Source organism: Hyperolius riggenbachi, chromosome 5 (genome assembly GCF_040937935.1).
Source record: "Hyperolius riggenbachi isolate aHypRig1 chromosome 5, aHypRig1.pri, whole genome shotgun sequence".
NCBI classification, from domain to species: domain Eukaryota; kingdom Metazoa; phylum Chordata; class Amphibia; order Anura; family Hyperoliidae; genus Hyperolius; species Hyperolius riggenbachi.
In genome coordinates, this window is record NC_090650.1 from 58,434,521 (window position 1) to 58,461,590 (window position 27,070).

At 44.5% G+C, this 27,070-nt stretch overlaps 1 protein-coding gene across 27 annotated transcripts in view; it reads left to right on the top strand.

The window, feature by feature from the left end:
- The window catches only part of PARD3 (par-3 family cell polarity regulator), a 771,876-nt gene that overhangs the window by 557,260 nt on the left and 187,546 nt on the right, over positions 1-27,070 (top strand). For 21 of the 27 annotated variants that reach the window (XM_068235737.1, XM_068235760.1, XM_068235761.1 and 18 more), the window contains one exon: positions 8,591-8,701. The exons of the other annotated variants lie outside the window; for them this stretch is intronic. In XM_068235737.1, the coding sequence (XP_068091838.1) occupies positions 8,591-8,701 (111 nt within the window). The remainder of the gene's footprint in view (positions 1-8,590; positions 8,702-27,070) is intronic. 27 annotated transcript variants of the gene reach the window in all.

Below are 27,070 nucleotides of genomic sequence, written 5' to 3' on the forward strand. Positions count from 1 at the left end.
AAATACAGCCAGACCTGAATCCAAAGGGTAACAATACTCACAAGCAGTAGACTCAGTGCTAATCCCTCCCTCCTCCCGAATGTCCACACCCCTTTCATCCTCCCCCTTTGGTGACCCTTACTGTCTTGGGAGGCCCATCTCCCAGAAGTCAGAATAGATTTGACCATCATGACACTTCACCCATAAAACGTGTGGCCACAACAGTTGACTTGGTGAATTAACTCTTGTATTTGAGGGAGGTAAGGTTAGTAGTTGGGGCCCCATGTATCTCTGCCTCACCCCCACCCCGCCCGCCCCCAATAGTAACGCCTCTGAGTAGACTAGTATTAGAAGCTACTGTTGTTAAACTTAGATTCCTTTACTTGACTCTGTAAGTACGAGACAACTCAAAGCGGCACAAGGAAATTTGGGCACTCACACAGTAAAAAAAGATGGGCTCTCTATCAGCCCAAATTGCTATTAAAAACAGTATAATTTGTCCGCCAGCGGTAGCTGGCAGCCAAATGACATCTTACCCATGAGTTCATGGTGGCCTGGAGGGGGGGAAATGAGGCCCCTGGGACTTTTGCATGAGCAGGGTGAGCCGTTTTGTTGGCTTCATCCTTAGTCCAAATTTCCTGTTGCTGTTTTTGCGTGTATGCCGATAAGTATGTTTCAACACTAGATGTGGTCATTCCTAATTCAAGAGGGTTGCTAGCGATGGGTAAGAAGATCCAACTACTAGTAGTTATCTGTGTGAACCTGCCTAGCTTTCTCGTGTTAGAATGTAGGTGTTCACAAACACACAGCAGGCTGTAGACCATGAACCAGAGGAATCAGTGAGGAGATCTCCCTGGGGATTTGGGGAGCAAAGATACCTCACCCCTAACATTCCCCTCATGCATACTACCCATCCTCTATACTGCAATGAGGACTGTGATGTTCATTGCCACAGAATAGCTTTTAGAAAGCTTTGCACATATACCACTAATGCTAACAGAATGGGGAAAGTTTAATCTGCAGTAAATTATCAGACGTCAGGCCAAATTATAGTCTTGGGGATGTCGACCTTGCCTGTCCTCCATTACAATATTTTGCTCATTTCCGTGCAATCAAGCCATCATACAGAGTTAATTGCCATCAACAACTTAATTGTCCTTTTATTTCATTTGAATTCTACCTTTCACATCCAGAGAAATTAGAAGGGCCTCGAGCAATTAGCAGAATGGGTACTCTTGCTGGAAACAAGTACTAGAAATTTAGTTTGAAATGTAACCATTTACGGAAAGTCTGACATGCTGCACCTGTGGAGACAAGCCAGTGTTCTGAGCCTTAAAGGGCTCCTCAACCTTTCTGACTAATTTGTTGTGTTGAAGTTTTAAGGAAGGAACGTTATCATGTGGAAATATATTTATCTTCTTTCTTTTTTTTTTTTTCTTTTTTTTTTAGTAAAGTAAAAAAGCAAAAACAGCAAACTGTTGATAACAAAAATAGATGTAAATGCAGTGGCTGGATAGTGTACTGGCTAAAGTGAACCCGAGGTGAGAGTGACATGGAGGCTGCCATATGTATTACTTTTTAAACAATGTCAGTTGCCTGGCAGCCCTGCTGATCTATGTGGCTGCATTGGTGACTGAATTACACCAGAAACAAACATGCAGCTAATCTCGTCAGTTCTGACGATATTGCTCTGCTGCATGCTTGTTCAGGGTCTATGGCTGAAAGTATTAGAGGCAGAGGGTCAGCAGAGCTGCCAGGCAACTGGTATTGCTTAAAAGGAAATCAATATGGCAGCCTCCATATCACTCTAAAATCAGGTTCACTTTTATGCTGGGTACACACAATGCGTTTTTTGGTTGATTTTCCGTCTGATTTCCGATTCGATTTTCCAATCGGTTTCCGATTAGATTCTGTTATCTTCTTATCAATTTCCATTCACTTCTATGAGAAATCAATCAGAAAAACGATCGAAAATAAGATCGGACATGTCGGAAATGACCGAAATCGAACCATCTATCTAACAAAAAATTGTATTGTGTGTACCTATCATAAGATGTCTGCCTCTGACACGGCTCCTCCTGTTCAGTAAGCTAGCACCTATTTAGTGAGGAGAACTTGGGCAAGACTCCTTAACACTGTTACTGCCTATAGAGCGCTCCCTAGTTGGCTGTAGCTCAGGTGCTTTGAGTCCGCCAGGACAAAAGCACAATATGAATGTTCTTTGTCTTGTCTGTGTCTAAAAGCTGTTTTTTTTTTATTCCCCCCTGGCTCCCTGCGGTGTCTGGCTATGAGGGGTGCTGACTTGTACTATGGGCACATCTGGATACTGGGGAGGGGGTTTATACGTGAGTCAATCACTTTTTACTGGTTTCTAAGGGGAAAGTGGGTACCTCGGCTTATACGCGGGTTATATGCGAGTCTATACGGTAAGCAATTTTGAGGGTATCCGAATAACTTACCAGTATGCTTTGGGGGACAAAAGAGGGAGAAAGAAAGACAGGAAAACACAGGGAGAACATACTAGTTACATGCAGATAGAACCCTTGCCCTGACTTGAACCTGGCATCCAGCCCTGCCAACCAAGAGGGCTATCCACTACACCATAGGTTCTCAACATGCGGTACGCGTACCCCAGGGGGTACTTCTGATGGTTCCAGGGGGTACTCGGGCTTGATACACTTAACCAAGAATAACCAATTTAGAGTTTTAGAAAATTATAAATCTTATTTAAACAACACCAATTTAGTATTTTAGCTAATTAAAAGCAATAGTTAATTCTTGAAAGTTGTTTAGAACCATTATCATGCACTACGATTCAATATATATTTGTTAAGGGGTACTTGTCATAATGGTTACTATACTAGGGGGTACTTGGTGAGTACACGGGTTTTAAAGGGGATACATACCAATAAAATGTTGAGAAACACTGCACTACACCACCATGTTGTCTGCTGTAACCAAGAAAGGATAGAAGCCAACTTGTGCATGTTGAATTGTACAGGCAATACTTATGTTTACAATAGTGCGTTCAGAACCCTCCACAATACAAGTATCTATGCTGCCATCCTTATACGAGTGTATTCCAAATGACCTCACCATCATACAGTATTAGATACAGTCACCTCATTCGCACAGCTGCAGCATGCGGTGTTTGGACTCAGAACACTCTTATTTGTTCCTCTAACCTTGTTGTGGGTCGCAAATTCAGAGGCAGATCACTCACTTTTCAATCCCATACAGTGCACATGCCTACACCAATTAGTGCTGTCTAGCCGTGTCAATAAAGTTAGTTGTGACAGATTTTCATCATGACAGGTCCACTTTGATGTTGGCAAGCTTTTCTCGCTTGCTGAGAGAGCACGACTGGCACACTGGGGCTCTTTTTCAGAATATATTTTTTACAATGTCTTGGCCTATTATGAAACCAGCTGTTAGGAAATGACAATAAGAACACGCAGGCTAGCTAATAAATTAAGCATTTTTTTTTCCTCTTCTCCCATTCATAACCAATTTAACACTATGGGACTTTTTATGTCTTAATCAGTTTTTGTTTTTCTTCATTAATCAACTAATGGATGTTTCTTCTATAGCTTGCTGTCCTAATGAAATCCGTAGGTAATTTGGCAGGCTACAATGATCTCATCAGTAACGCAGCAAGTTTAGCCCATTTAACAAATTAAATTGAGATTTTATTTGGTTTGGTTGTGTTTGAAATTCAGCACATTTGAGTAAAAGGAAGGCTTTTAACTAGCTTAGACCTGGAGACTAGTGATTATGTGCTCTGGTGCAATTCCAGACACTGTCCAGCGGGTGGGGTCCTGTTACTCTCATGTACTGTTTAAAACTGTTTTGTTTTTGTTTTTTTGTTTTTTTTTATTTCTACTGGAGCAGACGGGTAAATGGACCTGAACTCTTGCACAGGACAGAAGGAAAACAGAGAAATGTACCCTGTATGTATTTACACAGTTTAGCCTGTCAAATTCCCCCTCATCTATGACTAATCACAAGTGTAATTTGATCCCTTATTTGTCATCTGACTGCCACGACAGAGAGGTTATTGGTAAACATAGGATGTCAGCAATATGTCCGCTTCCATGAAAGCATGAAGTACACACACTGCAGATTTCTTGCAGCATTTGTATCCACTGTATAAAGAAATGTTCTTCTTTAAAGGTTATGCCGATGCACATTTTTTAGAGCAGAGAGCAAGTTCTGAGTTCAGGTCCGCTTTAAAGAGACTCTGTAATTAATAAAAGTTCCCCTGGGGGGTACTCACCTCGGTAGGGGGAAGCCTCTGGATCCTAACAAGGCTTACCCCGTCCTCCTGCATCCCACGGCGGTCTCGCTGCAGCCCACAGAACGCACAGCCGACAATTTGTCAGGCTTTGCAATGTTTACCTCTTCTGGCTCCAGCGGGGGCGCTGTTGCAGCTTTCGGCGCAGAAATGGGCTGAAATCTACGATCTCGGTCGGGTCCGCTCTACTACGCAGGCACAGGAGACTTGCACCTGCGCAGTAGAGCGGACCCGACTGGGATCAGTTATTTCCATCTATTTCTGGGCCAAGTGCCGCTACTGTGCCTGCGCTGGAGCCGTGAAGCTAAATATTTACATCCCCGCCGTTCGGGGAGCTTTATCACTGCCGCTGTGGGGGACGGGCACAGGGGAAGCCTCGATAGGATCCGGAGGCTTCCCCCACCCGAGGTGAGTACCCCCCCGGGGGACCTTTTTTTTTTCGTTACAGAATTCGGATGCGGATCCGAGATGAAAAACTAACTATAACCAGTAACTTGTCTATATATCCTATCTAAAAATTTAGATAGTTTACACAGCAAATCTAGCTGCAAACAGCGTCAATAGAATATGATTATTTCTTCCTGTGATACAATGACAGCAGCCATGTTGTTTGTAAACATTACACACAGGCAAGCTTATATGCATCTTCAGCACTCAGCCTGTGAAAAAAAAAAACTAATCCCCCCTCCTCCCCTCTGCCTTTGAAATCTTTGGCTAGTAATACCTCCCATGAGCTCCCATGAGCCCTTGCTACTGTCTGAAAATGCCAAGGCTCTCTGAAAGGCTGTGGGCAAGGCTTGTTTAGTTTATAGGGAATTAGAGTATTAAAACAAAAAAGTATTTGGCTTGAGGAATGCCATATAAACAATAGGAAAGGAACACAATTATGCAATGAGCAAACGTTCATCTCGGATCCACTTTAACAAGGTTGTCAACTGACAGAAACCTGTTGCTAGAAATGTATGTAGCTTTCTATTGTGAATTTTCCTAACCAGTTTGGAACCACCAATGGTTATTACACCACACATGTGGCTGCCTAAGTCGGATGGGGCGTAATTCTAACACCAGGGGCCCCTGAGCCGGGACGCAGTATCGCATCACCGCTACCACAGATCTCTGTGCATTGGGCAGGAGCCATTTTCATTGGCTCCTGACCTCTGTAAGCCAATCCCAGTGATCCGGAAACTAAAAATAAAAAAAGCCTTAAAGGGGCCAGAGGCTGCGATCCCCAAGAAGTTAAAGGACCAATGTTGCAAGAATTGTCAAATTCAAAATACATATGCTTATTATTAGATAACTTTATAAAGTGCTAACATATTACACAATACACAGTGCTATGCAATAGGGGAGACTTTACAATATTAAATAATGTCACACAGGAACATGAAAGGGAGCAACTGTCATGTTGAACAGCGAAAGTGTAAAGGTGGCCACACACCATACAATTAAAAGGTCCAATTTTTCACCAATTCGATCATTCTGATCGGTTGTGCCGGAAAAAAAGGCTTTTCTTTGTTTTCTGATCGGATTTCCCTTTTTTTTAATTTATTTTTTTTAGAGATTGGACATGTTGGAAATTTCAGACCAACTTTATCAAGAATTGTATGGTGTGTGTGATGTATGGACAATTACTTTATGCACAGTTCCAATCATTTTTTACTGAGGTTTCAACTGTTTTATTCATGATTGGGGAAAAATTGAACATAGATGTGTGGCACATTGGTCAGATTTTTGAATTGTTACAATCAGTCAAAAAAAAAAAATTGTACGATGTGTGGCCACCTTAAGGTGTCTCCCCGTGCTTGTCTTCTGGGACAACGTGGAAGTCCAGATGTAGGCTGTCACTACACTGCTGGGGTAATCGAATGCGTGCTGCTGAAATCCACAGCATGCAATCCATATTTTTCCCCCCATCGCATCGATTCGTTCTGCCATGCCACAACCTCATTCAATGGAATGGACTCCATTGACATGCACTGGTTGCAGAGCCATTGAGGAGAATCGCAATATGAATTTGCGTCTAGTGGAAACGTGTCCTTACTGATTTAAAGGCTTGTTCAAAACCAAACTTCCCCGTGAGACAGCTGCCCCCAGATGCTAACTACTGTGAAACTTGCTGGTGGTAATGGCATGCAATATCGCACCGACAGGATGCGATGGAACCCCGGCCACTGTCCCTCCAAATGTGAGTGATCCACCCCCCTACAAAGCATGTGCATTGTAGACCTCATCTGCCCCAGCTGCACAGTCTTGTTTACTGTCTCCCACAAGTGCTGCCAGGCGCATGTGTAACGTCGCACACCCATGTGGTGACGCTTGCTGTGGTCCCGCTCCAAACAGATTTGATCAGAGAGAGATCTTGTCTCTTGGGCGATTTGCCCATACATTGCTACAAGTAGGGAGAGACCTCAGGAGTCTCCAGCCTGATTATAGTCAATTGGATTAGATTAAGTGATGGTCCTGTCTAGGCGGACCTATGGAGAAGCATATGTGATCAGTTTGGTCAAGTGAGCGGTATGTTATGCCGGGCATACACGGCTCGTGTTTTTTTTTTTTAATCAATCGAGCTGCTGATGGCTCGATTGATAATTTCCGACCTGTCCGATACCCCGCCGGATCGATTCCCCGCTTCATACCGGCGGGCAGGACGATGGGCAAAAACAAAAAGCTGATAAGAAGTGCCCACGGGGACGAGGGGGAACCGATCCGGGCGGCCGCGGGGATGCGCCGGCATCGAACCGCTGGCTCGATTCCGGCGCATAATCTAGCCTTGTATGCCCGGCATTAGTCTCTGGCTAGCAATGATCATGTGCTAAAGCAGTATGTGATCACAGTAAATCAGAGCTTTGCAAATCTATCAGCTGATCTAACAGATCACATGCTTCTCCACGAGTTCTCCTAGACGTGACCATAACTATAGATTATTATCATGGGAAATATGTAAAATGTAAGAGCTTTAAGCTGGATAAGTCTGTATCTGGTTTAAATGACCCTTTATTCTGATAGCTTATGATGGGGATTTGGGGCTTTTGTACAGTAAGTGAGTTGCGTGACTTTGCAATGGACAATATCATCGCAGCATTATGCAATGATATTCCTATGTAGCTTTCACATTGAGCGTGGTCAGGGCTGGTTCTCTTGTGCAAGCAAGGTGATACATTTGCATCAGGTGCAGAGACTAGAGGGGCAGCATGTTTGTACTGTGTTTACACTAACAGCATGCAGTCAGTAGGAGGAGCATTGAGAGGAGAGCGAGGTGAAGAGGTCATCATTGGGGAAAAGCAGCTTGTTGTGCTGTGTGAGGAGTCTGACAGTGAGAGAGGGGGGAGTCAGGAGAGCAGCAGTGTTTCATTTGACTTGCACAGCAGAAGGGAGGAGGCAGCACTACTTTCCTGACTGAGAAGGAATGGGGACAGCCGACTGGCTGAGGGTGAGCAGTTTGTTTGTTACAGACTCCCAGGCAGCCAGTGTGTTATTGTGTTGAGCTGCAGCATGTCATGTCTCAGGTTGTTGCATATGCTCCCTCACTGACTGAGAACATTAAATGAAGCAGAAATATTATGTGGCATAATAGCATTACGTAACAAAACTTGCACTGCTACTGTATAACATGCCGTGCAAATTTTCAGTTGCTGTACAACTATTCCAAAAGGGCGGGGCATCCTTTGAAAGTTTGCCTCAGGCAGCAATTAGTCTAGATCCAGCCCTGAGCATGGTGCGGCGGGTTCCCATGCAGTAACGCAAAGCATGCTGTACGGCAGCCGGGCAACGCACACACGTTTACAGTGGGAGTGAGGCATATATTGTGTGCTTCACTGCATGGTTGCACTGCAACACTACCAGGCAGTGTGACTTTTTTCTGCCACATTGCGCTGTGGTATGATTGCAGTGTGAGAAGGCCTTCACATCTGTTTTACAACATTCTAAATGCATTTTGATTGAAGTCTTTTTGAAGTAAACCTTACAATGCCATCTTTTTTGTTGCATTTTCATACAGTATTTTGTTTTTTTGTTCTTTTCTGATGGGTTAAAATGTGGAATTCTAGGTGTCCTTAGACTGTATGAAATACTTCCATGAGAGGTGAAGCCATTACACTTGAACTGTAGCCGAGCGGGTACGTCTCCTGAACAGGCTCCACTAATTGCATTGTGGCGGTGAATATCCCCACAGAAAACAGCAAGGCCATGGAAGCAGGAGTGGTAATCCAGTCACAATGCACTATTAGCAGCCCAGCACAGATTCGCCTCCACAAAAGACGCTTGTTGACGCCTTTCCATTCCGCAGACCGCTGTTAGAATTCCGCTTCTTCTTGACAGGTTTGGCAAACATCGAAAAGATGACAAGATTGATCACAGGGGATCCTGGAAACTGAAAGACGCTCATCCCTCGGAAGATGACAAGATGCGGATGAGGCAAGAACAGGAGAGGTAGATTTCAACCGCGCCTTAATTAGCTCCTTGCCTAACCAATGCAGCATGCGAGTCTTGTGCCACAGTGATGGCTATTGACATAACCTTTCTAAAACCAAAGTACGAGAGCTTTAAAATACCACCCGTGTTTGTCTCAACGACTTTCCAGCCTAAATATTTTAACTGCTTATGTGTCTCTCAAATCGAATGTCACCACTTCCTTTCCCCAGCACCAACCACTTTTTTTTGTCTCCTTTTCTTGAGGGGTGGGTTGCATGTGTCAAAAATCCCCCCTCCCTGTTTGATGGCATGCTGCAGTACCACTTGCGTTCAGCAGGTGGACACAGAGAGCTCTGTTTTATGTTTTTGTGTGCTTTGCATGCCGTGCATGTGTGTAGAATGTAATCTGCTAGCGATTGTTTTCCCTGTAGAGTATGCGTTGTGTAAGAAGGCCACAATAAAACCGTTTTCTTTTACCTGGCGGTTTGGCATGATTGTGATTGATGGATTACAGGTTGCCGAGGTCTGTCTTTTGCATATTGAGCATGTTAGCGCTGTTTTAATCAAACTACTCAGGAGTATACTGAGGTTTTGTTATATAAGTAGCACTTTTATACACTTGACCCATTTCAGCAGAATGTGCTGCACGCAGCAGTAACCGTGTTCTCGGATGGGTCTTTTTACAGGAAGATTTGTTAGAATCAGCAATCTCCTATTTGGGGAAATAATCCATAGGATGAACATTTTTATAATTGAAATTACTTGAACAAGTGTTTTTTCTCCCCTTTTCTTAGCAAGTAGTGCAAACAATTTTTTTCTCCCACATGCAAAGTGTGTGGATCACAGGCAGGGCTGAGAAAAATCAGGACTCCGACGACTCTGTTTATGAAACCTCCAACTCCAGATACCCAAAACTGCTTAGACTCCTTGCCTCCTTACTTTAATACGTACCAGGGCTGTGGAGTTGGTACAAAAGCATCTGACTCTAACTCTGAGGGCTGGTGCACACCAGAGCGGTTCTGAAGCGGTTTTTTAAATGCTTGCAGGGGGAAACCGCTTGGCTAATGAAAGTGAATGGGATGGTGCACACCAGAGCGGGTCATTATTTCCATAAACGCAAACTCGGGGGCTGCAGCATTTTTGAGCTTTCTGAGGCGTTTCTGCCTCAATGTTAACGTATAGGAAAGTGGAAAACTGCTCTAAAAAACGCTAGATCAGAACGGTTTTCCAGGCGGTTTTGTTACAGAAGCTGTTCAATAACAGCTTTTACTGTAACAATATTTGTAATCTACACAAAAACGCTCCAGAAAACGCTAGGCATGTTTAGAAAACATGCCTAGAACCGCTCTGAAATCTGCTTCAAAAACCTCTAGCGCAAACTCAATTTACCTGGGGGCCGCAGGAGGCAAAGTCAGGATGAGGCTGGGCGGCATAGGAGATTTCACAAAAAAAGTCAATCAGCAGCAAAAGCCCAGTCCCCCCCCCCCCCCCCCCCCCCGTCCCTTGCATTGATTTTTATTTCAAAATCAAATTCACACTGAAGCGAACTATTTTGCGTATTTTACCTTATAGTTCGCTTCAGTGCTCCCATTACAAGTAATCCGCCATGTCCCTGCCGCAAAACGAGGGCTGCAGAGCCCTCAAATCGCCTGCGGGCAATTTGCTGGCATTTCCTGGAAGGGGCAGAGCTTTCAGCTTCAGCTCTGCCCCTCCTGACGTCAATCGTGGCGCATCGCCGCCTCTCCCCGCCCCTCTCTGAAGGAAGAGTGAGAGGGGCGTGCAGAGGCGGCGATGCGCCACGATTGACGTCAGGAGGGGCAGAGCTGAAGCTGAAAGCTCTGCCCCTTCCAGGAAATGCCGGTGGGTTGCCCCCCCCTCCCCCCGGGCGATTTGGGTGCTCTGCAGCCCTCGTTTAGCGGCGGGGATGCGGCGAATTGGGAGCACTGAAGCGAACTATAAGGAAGCTTTTGCCGGCGCGGGCCACAAAATATTGTATCGAGGGCCACAAGTGGCCCGTGGGCCGCGAGTTTTGAGACCCCTGCTCTAGCGGTTTGCAGATCTGCTAGAGGCTTTTGGTATGCACTGTCCCCCCGTCCCCCCTTCACTTCAGGTATCCTTTAAATGTGCATCATTGTGAGCAGTAAAAGGACAGCACACTGCCTTACCATTTATTAGCACACTGGTGACTGTGTGTCTAGTTGAAACCTTGCCAGTTTCAGCCAGGGCACAGCAACAACCCACGGGACCCACCAGTGACACTTGCATGCGTTCCTTCCTTGGATCCAATTTAGTGGTAAAACGCACACACAGCAGCTCCCCCCAACACACACACACACACACAGCTGCTCCCCCCAACACACACACACACACACACACACACACACACACACACACACACACACACACACACACACACACACACACACACACACACACCCCTGCCTCCCCCCTCCCAACACACACACACTTCAGAGTAGTGCAGTGATGCCTGTTCCAGTGCTGCTTCTAGGTCTCCTCTGTTCTTCCTGACAGCCTCACCCTCTGTGCTTGCTTACCTCGATCACTTCGCATGCATTAGGAGCCAGAAGTGTGCAACATAGAGCGTGTGGCTGTTAGGAAGATCAGAGGAGACCTGAAACAGCACTGGCGCTGGTTAAAAACTGCTTGACTGCACTACTCGTTTGAGACTGTTCAATAAATGTTAGATTGCCCAGCAAGCTCCTAGGAGTGTGTAAGGAGCTAAAAAGGACCAAAAAGCCCTCTTACTAAAAATGCTGTGCAAAAAAAAGAGCTTGAATGTCTTCTGAAAACAGAAGATGTTAGTGATTATTAAGGTTGGAGTGTGCTCCTGAGGTGTCCCACAATGCATCACTGCTAAATATGCAAAGTATCCCTTTGTTGTCCTTGAAAGCTAAACACACCTCCAGAACCGCTAGAATTTAATGTTTCAACTTTTCTATTGTACAGAGCCATATTGATCCAACATGCATACAGACTGTTTTGGATTGGTTGATCCTCATCAGTGCATGGCATGGATTAATATGGCTCCATGGCGTGTTTAAAAGCGTACCCCCATTGAGCTATATTAATCCATGCCATGCACTGATGAGGATCAAACAGTCTGAATGCATGTTGGATTATTGTGGCTCTGTACAATTAACAAGCTGCACCTTCTCCTGCCAGAAGTTGCACTCAGCCAGCATAGGGGACAGAATGGCCCTTTCATCAGCTGCAATTACTGTTCACCCCGTTATAGCAGTACATAACTAATTCAACTTGACATTTCGTGTGTCGTAGAGAGTTGTATGTGTCATGTCCTGTGTCTGCTTTCATTCTTGCTCAGAAATATCCTAGCGCATCTCTAAAGGCACTCTTCAAAGTGTTCCCTTAAAGGACTCTTGTAGTGAGAAGAATATGGAGGCTGCCACATTTATTTCCTGTTAAACAATACCAGATGCCTAACATTCTGCTAATCTCTTTGGCTGCACTAGTGTCTGAATCACACACCTTAAGTAGACATGCAGCTAATCTAGTTAGACTTAAAGAGGAACGTCAGCCTAAACAAACACTGTCATTAGTTATTGTCACAAGTTACATTAGTTATGTTAATTCAAATAGGTAATATAATCTCTTACCCACCCTGTTTTAGAAGAACAGGCAAATGTTTGTGATGTCATGGGGGAAGCCATCTTTTTGGTTGAAAGGATGAGACAGGAAGCATGAAACACAGTTCCAACTGTCCTGTGTCCTGATCACCTCTCCCAGCTGAGCACGCTAGGCTTCAAAAATCAAATTCAAAATAAAAAAAACAAATTTGCGCCAAAACAGCAGAACGAGAACATCATCAGAAATCCCATCATACTTTGCACAGCATCGGGGGAAAATGCCCAGGCAGATTTATTTGATGGGGCGGAGCTTAGCTTCTGTGCAGCCAAAAATGAGGCTTGGGTAAGAAAAACTTCTGATGCTTTGAAACTGTTAAAGAAACACCAAGCCTTTTCAGTACTGCTTGGTAGATTTTCAGTCTGGAGGTTCACTTTAAGGCTCGTACACATATCTAACAAAAGTGCACAGCCAAATCGACAACACGACCGCCCGCATGACCAAGCGACTTGTATTTCCGTGCACCAACCAACTGAATTACTAACTCATTCACATACTGCACACGCAAGGGGAACGACAGACTGCACGATATGGCCGCAGTATAAAAAAAGTACAAGTCATTCAAACGACGTGTACACACATGGCCACTGCGCAATAACAACCCAACAGTCATCTGAGTTGATATGCCGGTTGGCAAACCGCCTTTTATCAGTTGCTAGTCTAGTCATTTGTCACACGTACACACGCCCAACTTTCGTCCATCCGACCCAGTTTAGACGATACTTGGGTGGAAAGGTTGCATGTGTGTATGAACCTTTAAAGGGGTTCTGTGGGGGTTCCTGAGAAGAAAAACAGACCCTTACCTTGGGCTTCTATCAGCCCCGTGCAGCGGTAATGTCCCACGCCGTCCTCCTCCCATCTGCTATTCTCCGCCGCCGGCCCCGGTCTAAGCGGCATGGGATCCAACTGCGGCTGCGCCACAGTGGCCGCGCACCCGCTCGCTTCCGCCTGCGTCATCGGAAGCTTACTGCGCAAGCACAGTACAAGGCTCCGTTGTACTGCGCCTGCGCAGTAAGCCTCAGATCACGCTAGCGGAGGCACGGCAACGCGCATTATTCGTCTGTGTGACAGCCGAATAATAGCCCAGTGCCGGCTGCGGGGAACGGCAGATGGGAGCAGGACGGCGTGGGACATTACCACTGCAGGGGGCTGATAGAAGCCCAAGGTAAGTGGCAGTTTTTCTCCTCAGGAACCCCCACAGAACCCCTTTAAGTCAAATATCGGATTTGCATGCTTGTTCAAGGGCTTTGGCATACATTGCAGGCAGATCATCAGCAGGACAGCCATGCAATATGCATTGCTTAAAGGGGAATTAATATGGTAGCCTCCATATCCCTCTCACTTCAGGTTGTGCTAAAAGCAGCATTGTCACCATAAAAATCACGTTTCAACAGCAACTGGTCTGAGTGTATTAAGTGATAAAGATGCTAATCCTGCATTCAAAATGTTTTCTGCTGTTATAGGTTGGAGTTGTCACATACCTTAGGAGCACTGGCCCTTTAATTGCCATTGGTTGGCAGAACAGTTGCATGCTGGGGGGAGTCTTTTTATCTATAATATATTCCTCCTCTTCCCTTTATTTCCCCCTCCTTCTAATTACCTAAGACAGTGCACTTCCTAGTATAGACCTCAGTTGGAGTGTCTGAAGACTTTGGGAGGAGGGCGGGTAACGAATACACAATTAGCAAGAGGAGAAAAAAGAGTGAGGGAGGAAATGTCAGGATTAGCTTCATTCAAAGGTAACCAAGATGGAAACTGTCTAGAATAAGATTCTCTGCTTTTCCTTTATAAAATACACAGGAATCATAATGTGGATAGCACAATACATCTGTTATGTAAGTGAACTAGTATTTATCTACTTATATATGTGTTTTTTATTTCTAGGTTAGCATTGGTGTCGCTTTTTCTTTAAAACCTTAGCAGGTGAGATCCATTCCAGTCCCATTGATGGTGTGCTGACCGCATGTAGAGCATGGGCAAAGCAGTTCATTACAGCACCAATAGTTAGGCATCAGGATCTGGCAATTGTGCTGCTGTGGTTTGGGCGCCAGTCCTGGTTTGTAAAAGATATTGGAGGATAACTGGCTTAGGCAGCAACACTGAGGTCAAAGCAAAGACAATAAAAGTATTTAGATAAAGGTGGAGCATAGGTTAGGAGATGAGTAATTTCAGTTACAGTCCACCTGAACTGAGAGGGATATAGTGGCTGCCATATTTATTTCCTTTTAGGCTACTTGCACACCAAGACGTTGCGTTAGGTGCTACGTTAAGGTCGCATAACGTGCACCTAACGCAAGGCCTGGTGCTCTTCGATGTGGACGTCAGAGTGAGCCGCGTTGTGCAGCTCACTCTGGCTGCCGTGATGCGTACTCTCAGACGCATGCAGCATCACGTGGTCCCGCCGGCCAATCGCCGCACAGAGCGGCCGCACCAGGAAGTAAACGCTGCACGTCACAACATGCAGTGAATATTAATTAGCCATGTGCCTGGCCGCTCTCCGCTCCTCCCCAACATGACTGAGCATGTGCAAACAGTCTAACGCGGCTTAAGCCGCTGTAATGCCGTAGCATGCTGCACATTCGGGAGAACGTGCAGCGTTACATGTAACGCAACGTGGGCAGTGTGAACAGCCCACTCGTGTTACATTGCTGTGCGTTGGAGGAGCGTTACAGGCTGCACTAACGTGCGCCTGTAACGTCTTAGTGTGTAAGCAGCCTAAATGATACCAGTTGCCTGGCTATCCTGCTGATCTCTGGCTGAATCACACACCTAAAACATGCATGCGGCTAATCCAGTCAGACTTCAGTCAAAAACATCTGATCTACATGCTTATTCGGGGTCTACGGCTAAGAGTGTTAGGGTGCGTACACACGCACTACCAGCGGCAATGACTGGTCCACCAGACGTTCAGCCGACAGTAATGCGTGTGTACGGCGGACCCATCGTTGCCGCTGGTAGTGCGTGTGTTCGCACATTTAGACACAGAAGCTTAGCAGGACAGTCAGGCAATCTGCATTGTTTAATGTGAGCCTGAATTCTTGCACAGCACAGAAGGAAAACATAGAAAAATGTACCCTGTATGTATTTAGAGAGTTTAGCCTGTCTAATTCCTCCTCCTCTGTGTCTAATCACAAGTTGTAATTTGATCTCTCCTGTGTCAGCTGACTGCCACGGCAGATAGGCTCGTTTGAAAGCTCAGGATGTTAACGATATGCCGCCTTCTATGAAAGCAGGAAGTAGAAACACTGGTGATTTATTTTAGGATTTGTATCATCTGTAACAAAGAAATGTTTTTCTTTAAAGGCTATTATGCTGTTGTGTATCTTCACTTTACTTTTTGCATCAGTAAGTGTTGTTGTTTTTTTTTTCGCCATATCGGAGAGGTGGCATCAGGAAAGTGGTTTTCATTGGTGTGCTAGATAATTAAGGTAGGGGATTTTGTTGAGGTTGATCACTTGGCATTAAAAAAATGATTGTTAAGAAGCTACTAGCAAATTTGAATACACTCAGGCATGGATGCCAGTTACCACTTATAACAGGGGTCAGGAAGCTTTTTGGCTTAGAGAGTCATAAACGCCACATATTTTAAAATGTAATTCTGTAAAAGCCGTTCAATATGTTTCAAACTGGGACAGTGCGCATGCGCAGCAGAGGGCTCTGTTGACCTGTTGCCATGGTGATTTGTATACAGTTGATCTGCTGGGCAGCGGAAGTGTCAGACACGTCTTCAGCTTCTCTTGGGTTTCAGTAACATCAGCAATTTCCCTGAGAGCCAGACAGGAGAAATACTGACTAACAGCTTGTACAATTAGCTAGCTGACTTGGGGGTTGATTCACTTTGTAGGACGAGATCCCCACACTTTGGTCCAGTAGGCTGCCTGTCAAGTAACAGGCAGCCTATTGGGCCAATTAAAGTGCAGAGATCTCGTCCTTCAAAGTCACTGGACCTGACAGGGTCCAGAGTGGGACAATTGAAGCAGCTGTTCATTTTGGGAAGCGCGAGTAAGTTAGTAGTGCATGCTACAGCGGTAGCGTGTATACTTTGAAAATGTTACTTGCACTGTCACACTAAGCTGTGCTGCTTGAGCAGTGTAGCTCGGTGAATCAATCCCTACTGATTTGCATGAGATCCAGATGTAACCATCAAGAGCCGCATCTGGCTCCCGAGCCATAGGTTCCCTGCCCCTGATTTATAGGAAAGAAATGTTTAGTAATTGTAGTCCTTTATGCTGGGTACACATGGTACGATTTTGCATGCGATTTTCCAACCTGATCATTTTTTCATGCTCGATTCTGCGCTCAATTCTCTTACCTTCGCTCGTTTTTCTTATCTTTTTCCATTCACTTCTATGAGAAATCGAGCGCAGAATCTATTAGTAGTAATATTGGACATGAGGGATTTTATCAATCTGATGTATCTATAGCACGGAAAATCGTACCGTGCGTACCCAGCATTAGTTGACTTACAAAGCAGGTCAGCTTCAGCCGGGCTACTGTACTGTGGCCTTTGTCTTCAGGTGGAGCTCAGGTTGACCTCAAGTCTGGCATAGATTTCCTTTCACTAGTATAGCTGGGGCATGAAGTTGAGCTGAAACACAAAGCTCTGCGTACATCAGACTTTATTATGTTTCTTCCTGTGGGGAAGGGGGAGGGGACAGAGGAAGGCAACAGAGCAGGTCCGTTGAGCCAACATACAAGGTAAGTATAGACTCTCTTGTCTCTCAGGGATGCAATACAGGACTGCGAGCCATTAGGTTATTTTGCTGCAAATTACAGTGGCACAAGTCCATAAAACGACCTTTGTTGGGTGTTATCACAATCTAGCCAAGTGAAGGTTCAGTGTATTGAAATGTGGAAGTGTTAATAAACCCACCACTATTCCAGTTTAATTAACCAGGCAAGCGTCGCGCTACGTCCGGTGAGTATAGATGCCAAAGCAAAGTTGTATTTAATTTGATTTTAATTGGCGAGAAAAGAACCATTCTGCCTCCCCGCATGTAGACGCCTCATTCTTATTACTTCATCCACTGCATGAATAGCGAGAGACCCGCGCATTGTCCGCCGATAACTCGCTTCCCGCAATAACTAGGTTCATTTAGGAGCGTCCATTTCATACATATTTCTATCCCTTAATGATGTAATACTTCTGGGAAATGGGTTGGCAATAATGAATTTACAGTGTGCAAGCAGCTCCAACCGGGACTCCTGGGGGGACGGCGAACAAGCAAATGGACCATTACAAATAAAAATCAATTAAGCCCTTATTTTTTTTTATACATAGAAAATACCCATCTTTCTAATAATATGCTTACAACTGTCTTCTGCTTAAATGCCTATAGTATTTGCCCATATTGATCGAAGGGTAGAGACATATATTGATAGTGCTGTGTAGAATTGAATAGAGTCGTCTTGTGTTTGTTTTTTTTGTTTGTTTTTTTTCAGTGCGCGCATATTTATTATTTAAAGCGGACCTGAACTCAGAACTTCCTCTCTGCTCTAAACGATAAGTAACAGCATAATGGCCTACAGTCTCTGCATTAGCACTTCACATGTGCTGCAATGGTAATTATCTCTGTGTGTGCCTTGAATAGTGGAAATCATTGTATCACTCCCCTACTTACAGACTTCTCACACTGTGGCTGTTTGTTTGTTATATTTATAAAGCGACAATATATTGGAAAGCAATTTTTGGTGCCCCAAAAGATAAGCAACAACCTAATAACCTTTAAAGAAAAACATATCTTTGTTACAGCTGATACAAATCCTGCAATAAATCTGCTAGTGTGTCTGCTTCCTACTTTAATGGAAGCAGACATAATGTTAACATCCCGTGTTTACCAATTAGCTTCTATGCCTTGTAGTCAGCTGACACAGGTGAGAGATAAAATTACTAGTGATTAGTCACAGATGAGGGGAGATTAGACAGGCTAAACTCTTTAAAGAGGAACTCCAGTGAAAATAATGTAGTAAAAAAAGTGCTTCATTTTTTACCATAATTATGTATAAATGATTTAGTCAGTGTTTGCGCATTGTAAAATCTTTCCTCTCCCAGATTCACATTCTGACATTTATTACATGGTGACATTTTTACTGTGGGCAGGTTATATAGCTGCTCCTAACTGTTTTGGCTGTTACAGACAGCTGTAAACAGCCATTTCCTTTCTGTGAATATTGTTACATTGTGGCAGTTTGCCCAGAGTACCACGGTACTCAGAGCTTCTTGTGGGAGGGGTTTCAGCACAAAATCAGTCATACAGCGCCCCCTGATGGTCTGTTTGTGAAAAACATCATCTTTTTTGTGTAAAAGGGGGTATCGGCTACTGATTGGCATAAAGTTCAATTCTAGGTTGGAGTTTCTCTTTAAATACCTACAGGGTGCATTTCTCTAGGTTTTCCTTCTGTCCTGTGCTAGAGTTCAGGTCCACTTTAAATGCCTATAGTATTTGCCCATATTGATCGAAGGGTAGAGATGTATATTAATGATAGTGCTGTGTGGAAATTTTTTGTTTGTTTTTACTTCAGTGTCAGCATATTTATTATTTAAAGTTCTCCAGACTTTCAGCTGAGTTGTTTCGTTACTGTACTTCTCAGCAGTTTTAAGTAAAAGCAGTATTTAAATATAGCAGGAATAGCTGTAGCGTGTAAAACCAACTTTGTGCCGGCCGAGCTTGGCACAGCTTAGGGTGGAAGTATGACAGAGGAACTGTAGTGAAAATGTTATTTTTGTATGTTTGTCCACTGTGATCAATGGAATTTTCTGCCCTCCATTTTAAAAATGACCGTTACCCCATAACAGATTCCTGGTCGGCACACTGTTAAACTGTAATATCCCCCACTTGAATCATAGGGAAACATGGACATTACCTTGCTCATCAGTTGTCCTTCCAGTTATAACAGACAGCAACTAATATATAACTGACAGCAACTGATATATTTCAGTTCTGACAAAATCTTTTCAGAACTGGAAGGCATCATTGTAAGAAGTAGGCTGAGAGGAACTGATGGCGAGGTAAGTATGTAATATTAATTTGCTGGTACATCATGTGTTTATATTAAATACTTTTACTTGGTTCAGGTTCCCTTTTAAAGTGCACAGTAATGATCTCCTTACCTCCCAATAAAGGAGATCTTGATTTGAGAATGACCTACCTACATGTTTTCATGAGATGGTTGGCGTCTTCCACAAGCCATTATTTTATATCATTATGTTTCAGTTTGAGGCCTTATAATTTCATTTGAGGATTAAAGGGTCTTGAAAAAGTGTTGAGGTTTCCAGCATTGCTCGGCATGTAAAGAGTATCTGATCTTCCCATTGTATCCCATTATGACCAAAGGCTTATTAAATTCAGATGACACGTATGTTTCTGGGGACGGGCGCTAGCTTTCGACGAGTCTCGTCTTTCATATTCCAAATACGAACAGATGGTTCAGAAGGCTGTCTCCAAATCTTCGCACAAAACAGAACCTGATAGTTGATGAGAGCTGCTTTGACCGTTGTCTGCCCGTTCTTTGTGCAACATTAAACCGTGGGCGCAACTCGATCCTCCCTACTTTCAGAGGTGGCCGTGCTATAGTGATTCTGTCACCCTTTCTGTGACCATAATGACCCCTTTTATCCACCTTGCAACTGTCTCATCTTTTCTTTTGTCTACAAACTGCTCTTTGAAATGCTTATTATAAAGACGTGGAAGCTCCTCTGGCTGGGAACATTCCTAATTGATACATGAGGGTGTTAAATAAATGCCATGCTGAATTTAGGCCTGAGCATGACATTGAAACCCTCTTTGATAAAGTTAAAAATGCAAAGTAGACGTGTACTAAAAACACACGGGTGGAGGCGCCCTTGATGATATGGTACTGCTAGATGATGTATATACGAGAACCTTAATTTCTTCTCAGAAGGACAAACCATTATATAGTAATGTTTGTTCTTGCACAGTAGACAACGCATTTAAGGGGTCTTGGCCTGCTTCCTCTGGTCAATACAAGTGCCTGTAGAACTTTTGGTCACAAACATGAGTGCCTAAAAATAACTAGTAGACATGTGACTTCCTGACTTGACAGTGTAAGCAAAAATGCTTGGTGCACAATCTGTGATGAAACCCCTCACCCCCTATGTCCAACACCGCACACACACACCAGTGTTCTCATCAGAAATTCTTTCCTGCCGGGTGGCAGATAAAAGTAGCTGGGTGGGGCAAAATGAGAGAATGCAGGGCCAGTGCTTTTTTGCACAACTATTCTTACAACAGAGGAGGAGGTGAGTCAATGACAGCCGGGTGCTCACCAAAACTAGCTGGGTGGAGCACCCGGCTAAAAGAGCCTGGGGAGAACACTGCACACACTAGCAGGAATATCCAACTCACCCCCTATGTCCAGCACTACACACACTCGCGCTGTAACAGGGAGATCCAACTCCTCACATTCCGAGGTCTTAATTTGTGGAACAGCTAAAATTAACTGGTGGGACTGGATCGGGATCCATTTCTCAGTCCATCCTAAACACTGGCATGGATATGGCCCTCGAGGTCTGGAGTTCAGCATCCCTGCACTATAGCAACATAGCCCAAGTAGTGCCCATCTCTCCCTGATAATATTATCCTGCTCAGTGCAACAGAGCACATTGTAAGGTTGTAGCCCGGTACAGCACTCAGAGCCAAACTTTCTCCCAAGGGATAAAGTCCCGATCCCTGCAGGTTATAATCTTCAAGCGTGTGTGCGCACCACACACGCTTGAAGATGAAGGGCAACCAAATGTATTACTGCTTAAACAATGCACGTTGCCTGACTGTCCTGCTGATCCTCTATCTTTAGTATATTAATCTACAGACCCTGAACAAGCATGCAGATCCGATGTTTGGCTGAAGTATGAATGGATTTGCTGAATGCTTGTTTGAGGTGTGTGATTCAAACATTACTGATAAATGGAAGATCAGCAGGATGCCACTCAACTGGTATTGTTTAAAAGGAACTAAATATGGTAGCCTCCATATCTTTCTCTCTTCAGCTGTGTTTTAAAGTGGTATGAAACTCAGAATTTCCTCTTTGCTCTTAAAGGTTTGCAGCATAAAATCAACCACAAAAAAAATTGAAGCAGAACAGCATTCCAACAGTTAAACACAGCACTTTGTTCTTCTTCAGTGGGCAGCTTCTGGGGGGCCGAAGAGGTGATAACATTATATTTTGTTTACATTCCCTTGTCAGATGCATTTATTAAACATTAGCAAACTGCGAAAACTGAACTGAGAAGCAGAAAAAGATGAGAAGTGATCACTAGAGAAAAAGAAAAAAAAGATTATATATATATATATATATATATATATATATATATATATATATATATATATATATATATATATATACATTTTATTGAATGTATGTCAGTGTTTTATCCCACTTTAAGTTTTAAATAAAGCTTCATCAACAGTCATGGCGAACTGGAGAGTTCACAACTTGCATGACCATATTTTGACCTTCTTAAAGTTGGCAAATAAGCCCCATTTGGCCAGTGCCGTGGGTATGGCCCCGTTCTCACTTGTGTTTTGGCTTGCAAACGGACCGGATCGTATCGGGACCTGATCCGGATTGGAACCGTACGGTTCCGATCCGGATCCGGTCCGTTTGCATCAGGCATGCATCCGGATCCGTGGGGTTTAAAAACAAAAAAAATAACAAAATTAACTTGGGGTCCGCAGAAATTGCACCTGGTGCACCTGTAGAATCAGGTCCTCCGCTGTAGGCCTCACCTCCACCTCCGACATACTGCCAAACAGCTCCAGCACGGTTAGTCACTGCTGCTCCACTGCTGCCCATGGCCGCTAGAATCCGCATAGGAAGTGGGGTAGAACGTCAGGTGTTTGTATCCTGTGTGTTCTGTGCTTTCCGTTCCCCATAGGTTTCCATATCCACATGGTGCAGTCAGGATCGATCCGGTCCGGGTGCGTGGGCCGGATGATCCGGACCCAAAAAATAGCGCCTGTTGGAAAAGCCCCCGGAGTCCGGATCCAATCCGGCTCCGGAGTGTACGGAACGTACGTGTGTGAACGTCCGCATAGCCTTTGCATTGCTATGCGGAGCGTACGTTCCGTCTGTACAGTATACGGTCCGGATCCGATCAGGCAGATCTGGACAGGGAACGCTGATGTGAACCAGGCCTAAGTGTATAGCTGTAATAACCTTGGAAATGGTCCATATGCTTGAAGCATTGGCAACCAATTGAATTTCATCTACTTTTTTTTTTTTTTTTATTTGAGTTACAAAATAAAACAATATAATTAGTTGTTATGGTCAAGCTAGCTTCTTGTCCTTCCCACCCCCGGCTCTTGTAATTAGCCCGAGCGCACGCAGTAGTCAGTGATTAGTCATTTGCCCTGGTCTGCGCGGTGCGGCTCATGGCGCGGTGTCAGCCTATCGCGGCTCACGTTCAGGGTAAAGTGAGATGTACTTATTAAAGGGGTGTGCTGTGTCTACGCCGTGGCAACGGCTTCCTGGCCTCTGGCACTGAAAAGGGAAGAGGCCAATTCCTAATCGCAGTGTGTTGTAATGAATCCATTTGTACAATGCTGTAATTAAAATGATCTAAGGCTTGAACATTCCCAGGAGCCTCCATTGTACAACACCCCTGGGGGAAAGCCGACTTCCCCCATATGTCAGCTGGCATGGCGCATCTCCTCGCCCGCTCCTGCGCTCAGGGTGTTGCAGGCCGTCCTCTAATGAATAGAAATGTACCAGGCAGCTGAGGAGAAAAAAATGGACTGTGCGGGTTCTTGATCACGGAGCTTCATCCATTTTAATTAGAAGAAAGGCTAGTGAGCAGTGTGACAAGTGTCTAGAATTAAAATCATTAATTTGTGTCAAGCTGAAGAGAGACAGCTAATGTGGCTTCTGTGACAGAAGGAGCTGCATTAACCTTCTTATCCGGTTCCACATCTTATATCTGTAATCTTCAGCTATTGTGAGATATTTGTTTAGGATGAATGGAATAATGAATTTCATGAATACCATTTTTCTTAATGTCTTATCTTGCGTTGTGACGGCGTTCCGCAGAGTTTAACGGAGAACGCCGCATTGTGGAGATCAGTATCTGTCCCCAAATGTGAGCAGTTAAAGGGGCACTATCAAAGAAAATTGTAAAATTTAAAATACATACGTATAAAATTTACATTTGTTCCATAGTAAAATGCACTATTAATTACTTGTTTTCCCTATGTTGCTGTCACTTACTCTAAGTGGGAAAAAGCTGAAGGATCCGGCAGATTTTGGACTAGTAGAGATAGACCAGTTTCATCAGGCACTGCAGTTAGTTCAAATTTATTCAAAATTCAAGCATAGTGTGAACCCTGACATGTGGATTTGTTTCTTTCAACGGTAGGTGCAAAAGTCATTAACAGACAACTCATGTTGAGAGAATCAATATTTCTGACTAAGATAGATGTCCTACCATATCAGAGGGTGGTGGTAGTGGGTACAGGGCAAAGATTAGGCAGCCTAACGGCCGTTTTGCACGGCGGTGTCCTCTCCCGAGGCTGTTCACACTATGCTCGATTTTTAATAAATTTGAACTAACTGCAGTGCCTGATGAAACTTGTCTCTATTGATCCATGCATTGTGTCTGCTATCAACAAGATGAGCATGCAGTTTTCATAATCAAGGTGGTGTCTGGATGTTTTGAACCTTCTGCTTTGAATAAACACACCCTCATATTTGACTACCTTACTGAAGGACTGTTGCCCGGTCTGACCAACGCCTACCGGTTTAGGCAACTGTGGCTGCTCCTGCAAGCTCTCTTTGCAAAGCTTAGTCAAATACTGTTAGGAAGCCATGTCTTTTTACAGTTGCACTTTATACAGTTCATAACTTGGGATGTAGGTGAGTTAACCTCCTTGGCGGTTCAATTTTTCCACCAAGAAGACGGCATTACACTATTTTTGTAAAAAAAAAATAAAACATTTTCATGTAGTGGTAGCTACGTGAAACACCACTAGAGGGCGCATGTGTCCCTCTAGTCCGATCGCCGCCGGCAACAACAGCAAACGGGAGATTGCGTATAGAACGCAATCCCCTGTTTGGCTTCTCCTGTCGCCATGGCTGCGATCGGAATGACGTCATGGACATCAGTTGACGTCAGACGCACCCGATCCAGCCCTTTGCGCTGCCCGGAAGTGATTGTTCCAGGCTGCGCAGGGCTCTGGCGGGGAGGGGGCCCCTCTTCCGCCGATGCGAGTGGTAGCTACATGAAACACCACTAGAGGGCGCATGTGTCCCTCTAGTCCGATCGCCGCCGACAACAACAGCAAACAGAAGATTGCGTATAGAACGCGATCCCCTGTTTGGCTTCTCCTGTCGCCATGGCTGCAATCGGAATGACGTCATGGACATCAGTTGACGTCAGACGCACCCGATCCAGCCCTTTGCGCTGCCCGGAAGTGATTGTTCCAGGCTGCGCAGGGCTCTGGCGGGGAGGGGGCCCCTCTTCCGCCGCTGCGAGTGGTAGCTACATGAAACACCACTAGAGGGCGCATGTGTCCCTCTAGTCCGATCGCCGCCGACAACAACAGCAAACAGAAGATTGCGTATAGAACGTGATCCCCTGTTTGGCTTCTCCTGTCGCCATGGCTGCAATCGGAATGACGTCATGGACATCAGTTGACGTCAGACGCACCCGATCCAGCCCTTTGCGCTGCCCGGGAGTGATTGGTCCAGGCCGCGCAGTGCTCTGGCGGGGGGGGGCCTCTTCCGCCGCTGCGTGCGGCCGATTGCTGCGCGGCGGCTCCGATCAAGCTGCACGCGTGGCTAGCAAACTGCTAGCTGCGCGTACAGCACTTTACAGAATTTAAATCGCCCCACCAGGGGCTGAGATAGCCTCCGCGGTGGCTTACCCCGTGTCCAGCACGAGGTCACCGCTAAGGAGGTTAAAGAGAAACTCCGACCAAGAATTAAACTTTATCCCAATCAGTAGCTGATACCCCCTTTTACATGAGAAATCTATTCCTTTTCACAAACAGACCATCAGGGGGCGCTGTATGAATGATATTGTGGTGAAACCCCTCCCACAATACACTCTTGAGTACGTACTCCTGGCAGTTTCCTATCTGGGAACCTTGCTGCATTGTGGGAAATAGCTGTTTACAGCTGTTTCCAACTGCCAAAAAGCCATGCAGCAGCTGCCTCACCTGCCAACAGTAAAAAATGTAACCATGTAATGTCAGAATGTAAATCAGGGATTTAAAAGATTTTACAATGGGCAAACACTGACTAAATCATTTATACATAATTATTGTAAAAATGAAGCACTTTTTATTACATTATTTTCACTGGAGTTCCTCTTTAAGCCCCGCTAATCACCCACTCTCGACTCTGCAGGGAGTGAGAGGGGTAAGAGACTAATCCGGCCATCTATCAGCGGGCCATAGTTTGCCCAGCGCTGGACTAAACTCTTTAAATACACACAGGGTACATTTCTCTGTTTCCCTTCTGTCCTGTGCAAGAGTTCAGGTCCACTTTAAAAAAACAAACAAAAAAAAAACCTCTGCCTCGGGTTTTATGAGGTCTAATATAATGTTATGGAAGTTTAAGATAAAAGGAAAAAAGTAGGAAATTCTTGTAGTGTCATAGGACTGGATAAAACTGTAGTTTATACTGTATTACATACAAGTAAGAGAGTACGATTAGTAGTTTGTGAATCTGAGTGCTTTTCTCCGTCTCCTCACCAAGCTCCATACAAGCCTTCATAAAGCCAAGACACGATGACCTGCCGACCGCCACCAGAGAATAGAGCGGTGTCCTCTTTCCTCTCCGGCCATCTGGAACCTTTACACCGTCAGGGGCTGGGGAGGTGAACAGCAGGGCACTTCTTTCTTTAGTATATTTATAAAGTTTGAAGCAAGACCATAATATTTTTATGCCGGAAAGCAAATGTTTTATTTTTGTGACTTAAATATTTTCTTTTGACACTTAATTTCTCATGCGCTCCATAGGACAGTGCTATAGAATTTCACCATTCGACCACACAAGCTCAGTCTTAGTCATTCCTCTGAGGGAGAATGTTGGCTGTTGCTCAAAAATGGATTACTGAAATAGGTGTATTAAGTATGTTTTGTTAAATATAGCAAATATTATGTGGAGGAGAATTGGTTCCTCTGTTTTCCTGAGAACAAAGTTTGGTTATTGAGGGTTTACCCCACTTCAGTAGAAAGATATATGTAACCTACATCATTTTGTAGCTGCCATGTGGTATTTTCGTGTTTAGCGTTCAAGTTACTGTAGCTTTTTGAGCAAAATTGCTGGAAACCATGGCAACTGTAAATAGGTCTGTGTTCAAATTCCGATATTGTCTCCCCTTTTTTTCGATCAACTCTTAAGTTTGCAAAACGTGACATTTAAAGCATCCCTTTTCACTTCCACGATTTTGAGTTTACTACAGTGACACGTTAATTTCATAGAGAGAAGGAATTCTCTGATTCTCACAGTTGTTTGTAGAAATGAAAGCAATTCTGACCACTCCCTTTTCAGTGCCAGCTGAGAGCTATGCAAGACAGCATTCACAGTGAAACAGGCAGAGCTTCTGATCAGTGGCCTGGTTGAGTTGGGGTGCTGGCACTGGGCTTGACTAAAAAGTCTGTCTGCTGGAATAACAAAAAGTTACTTACAAGACCTTACACTTTATAGTATTTACCCATGATGAAATATAAGCTTTGAATAAAGTAGTCATTTAATGTGAACCTA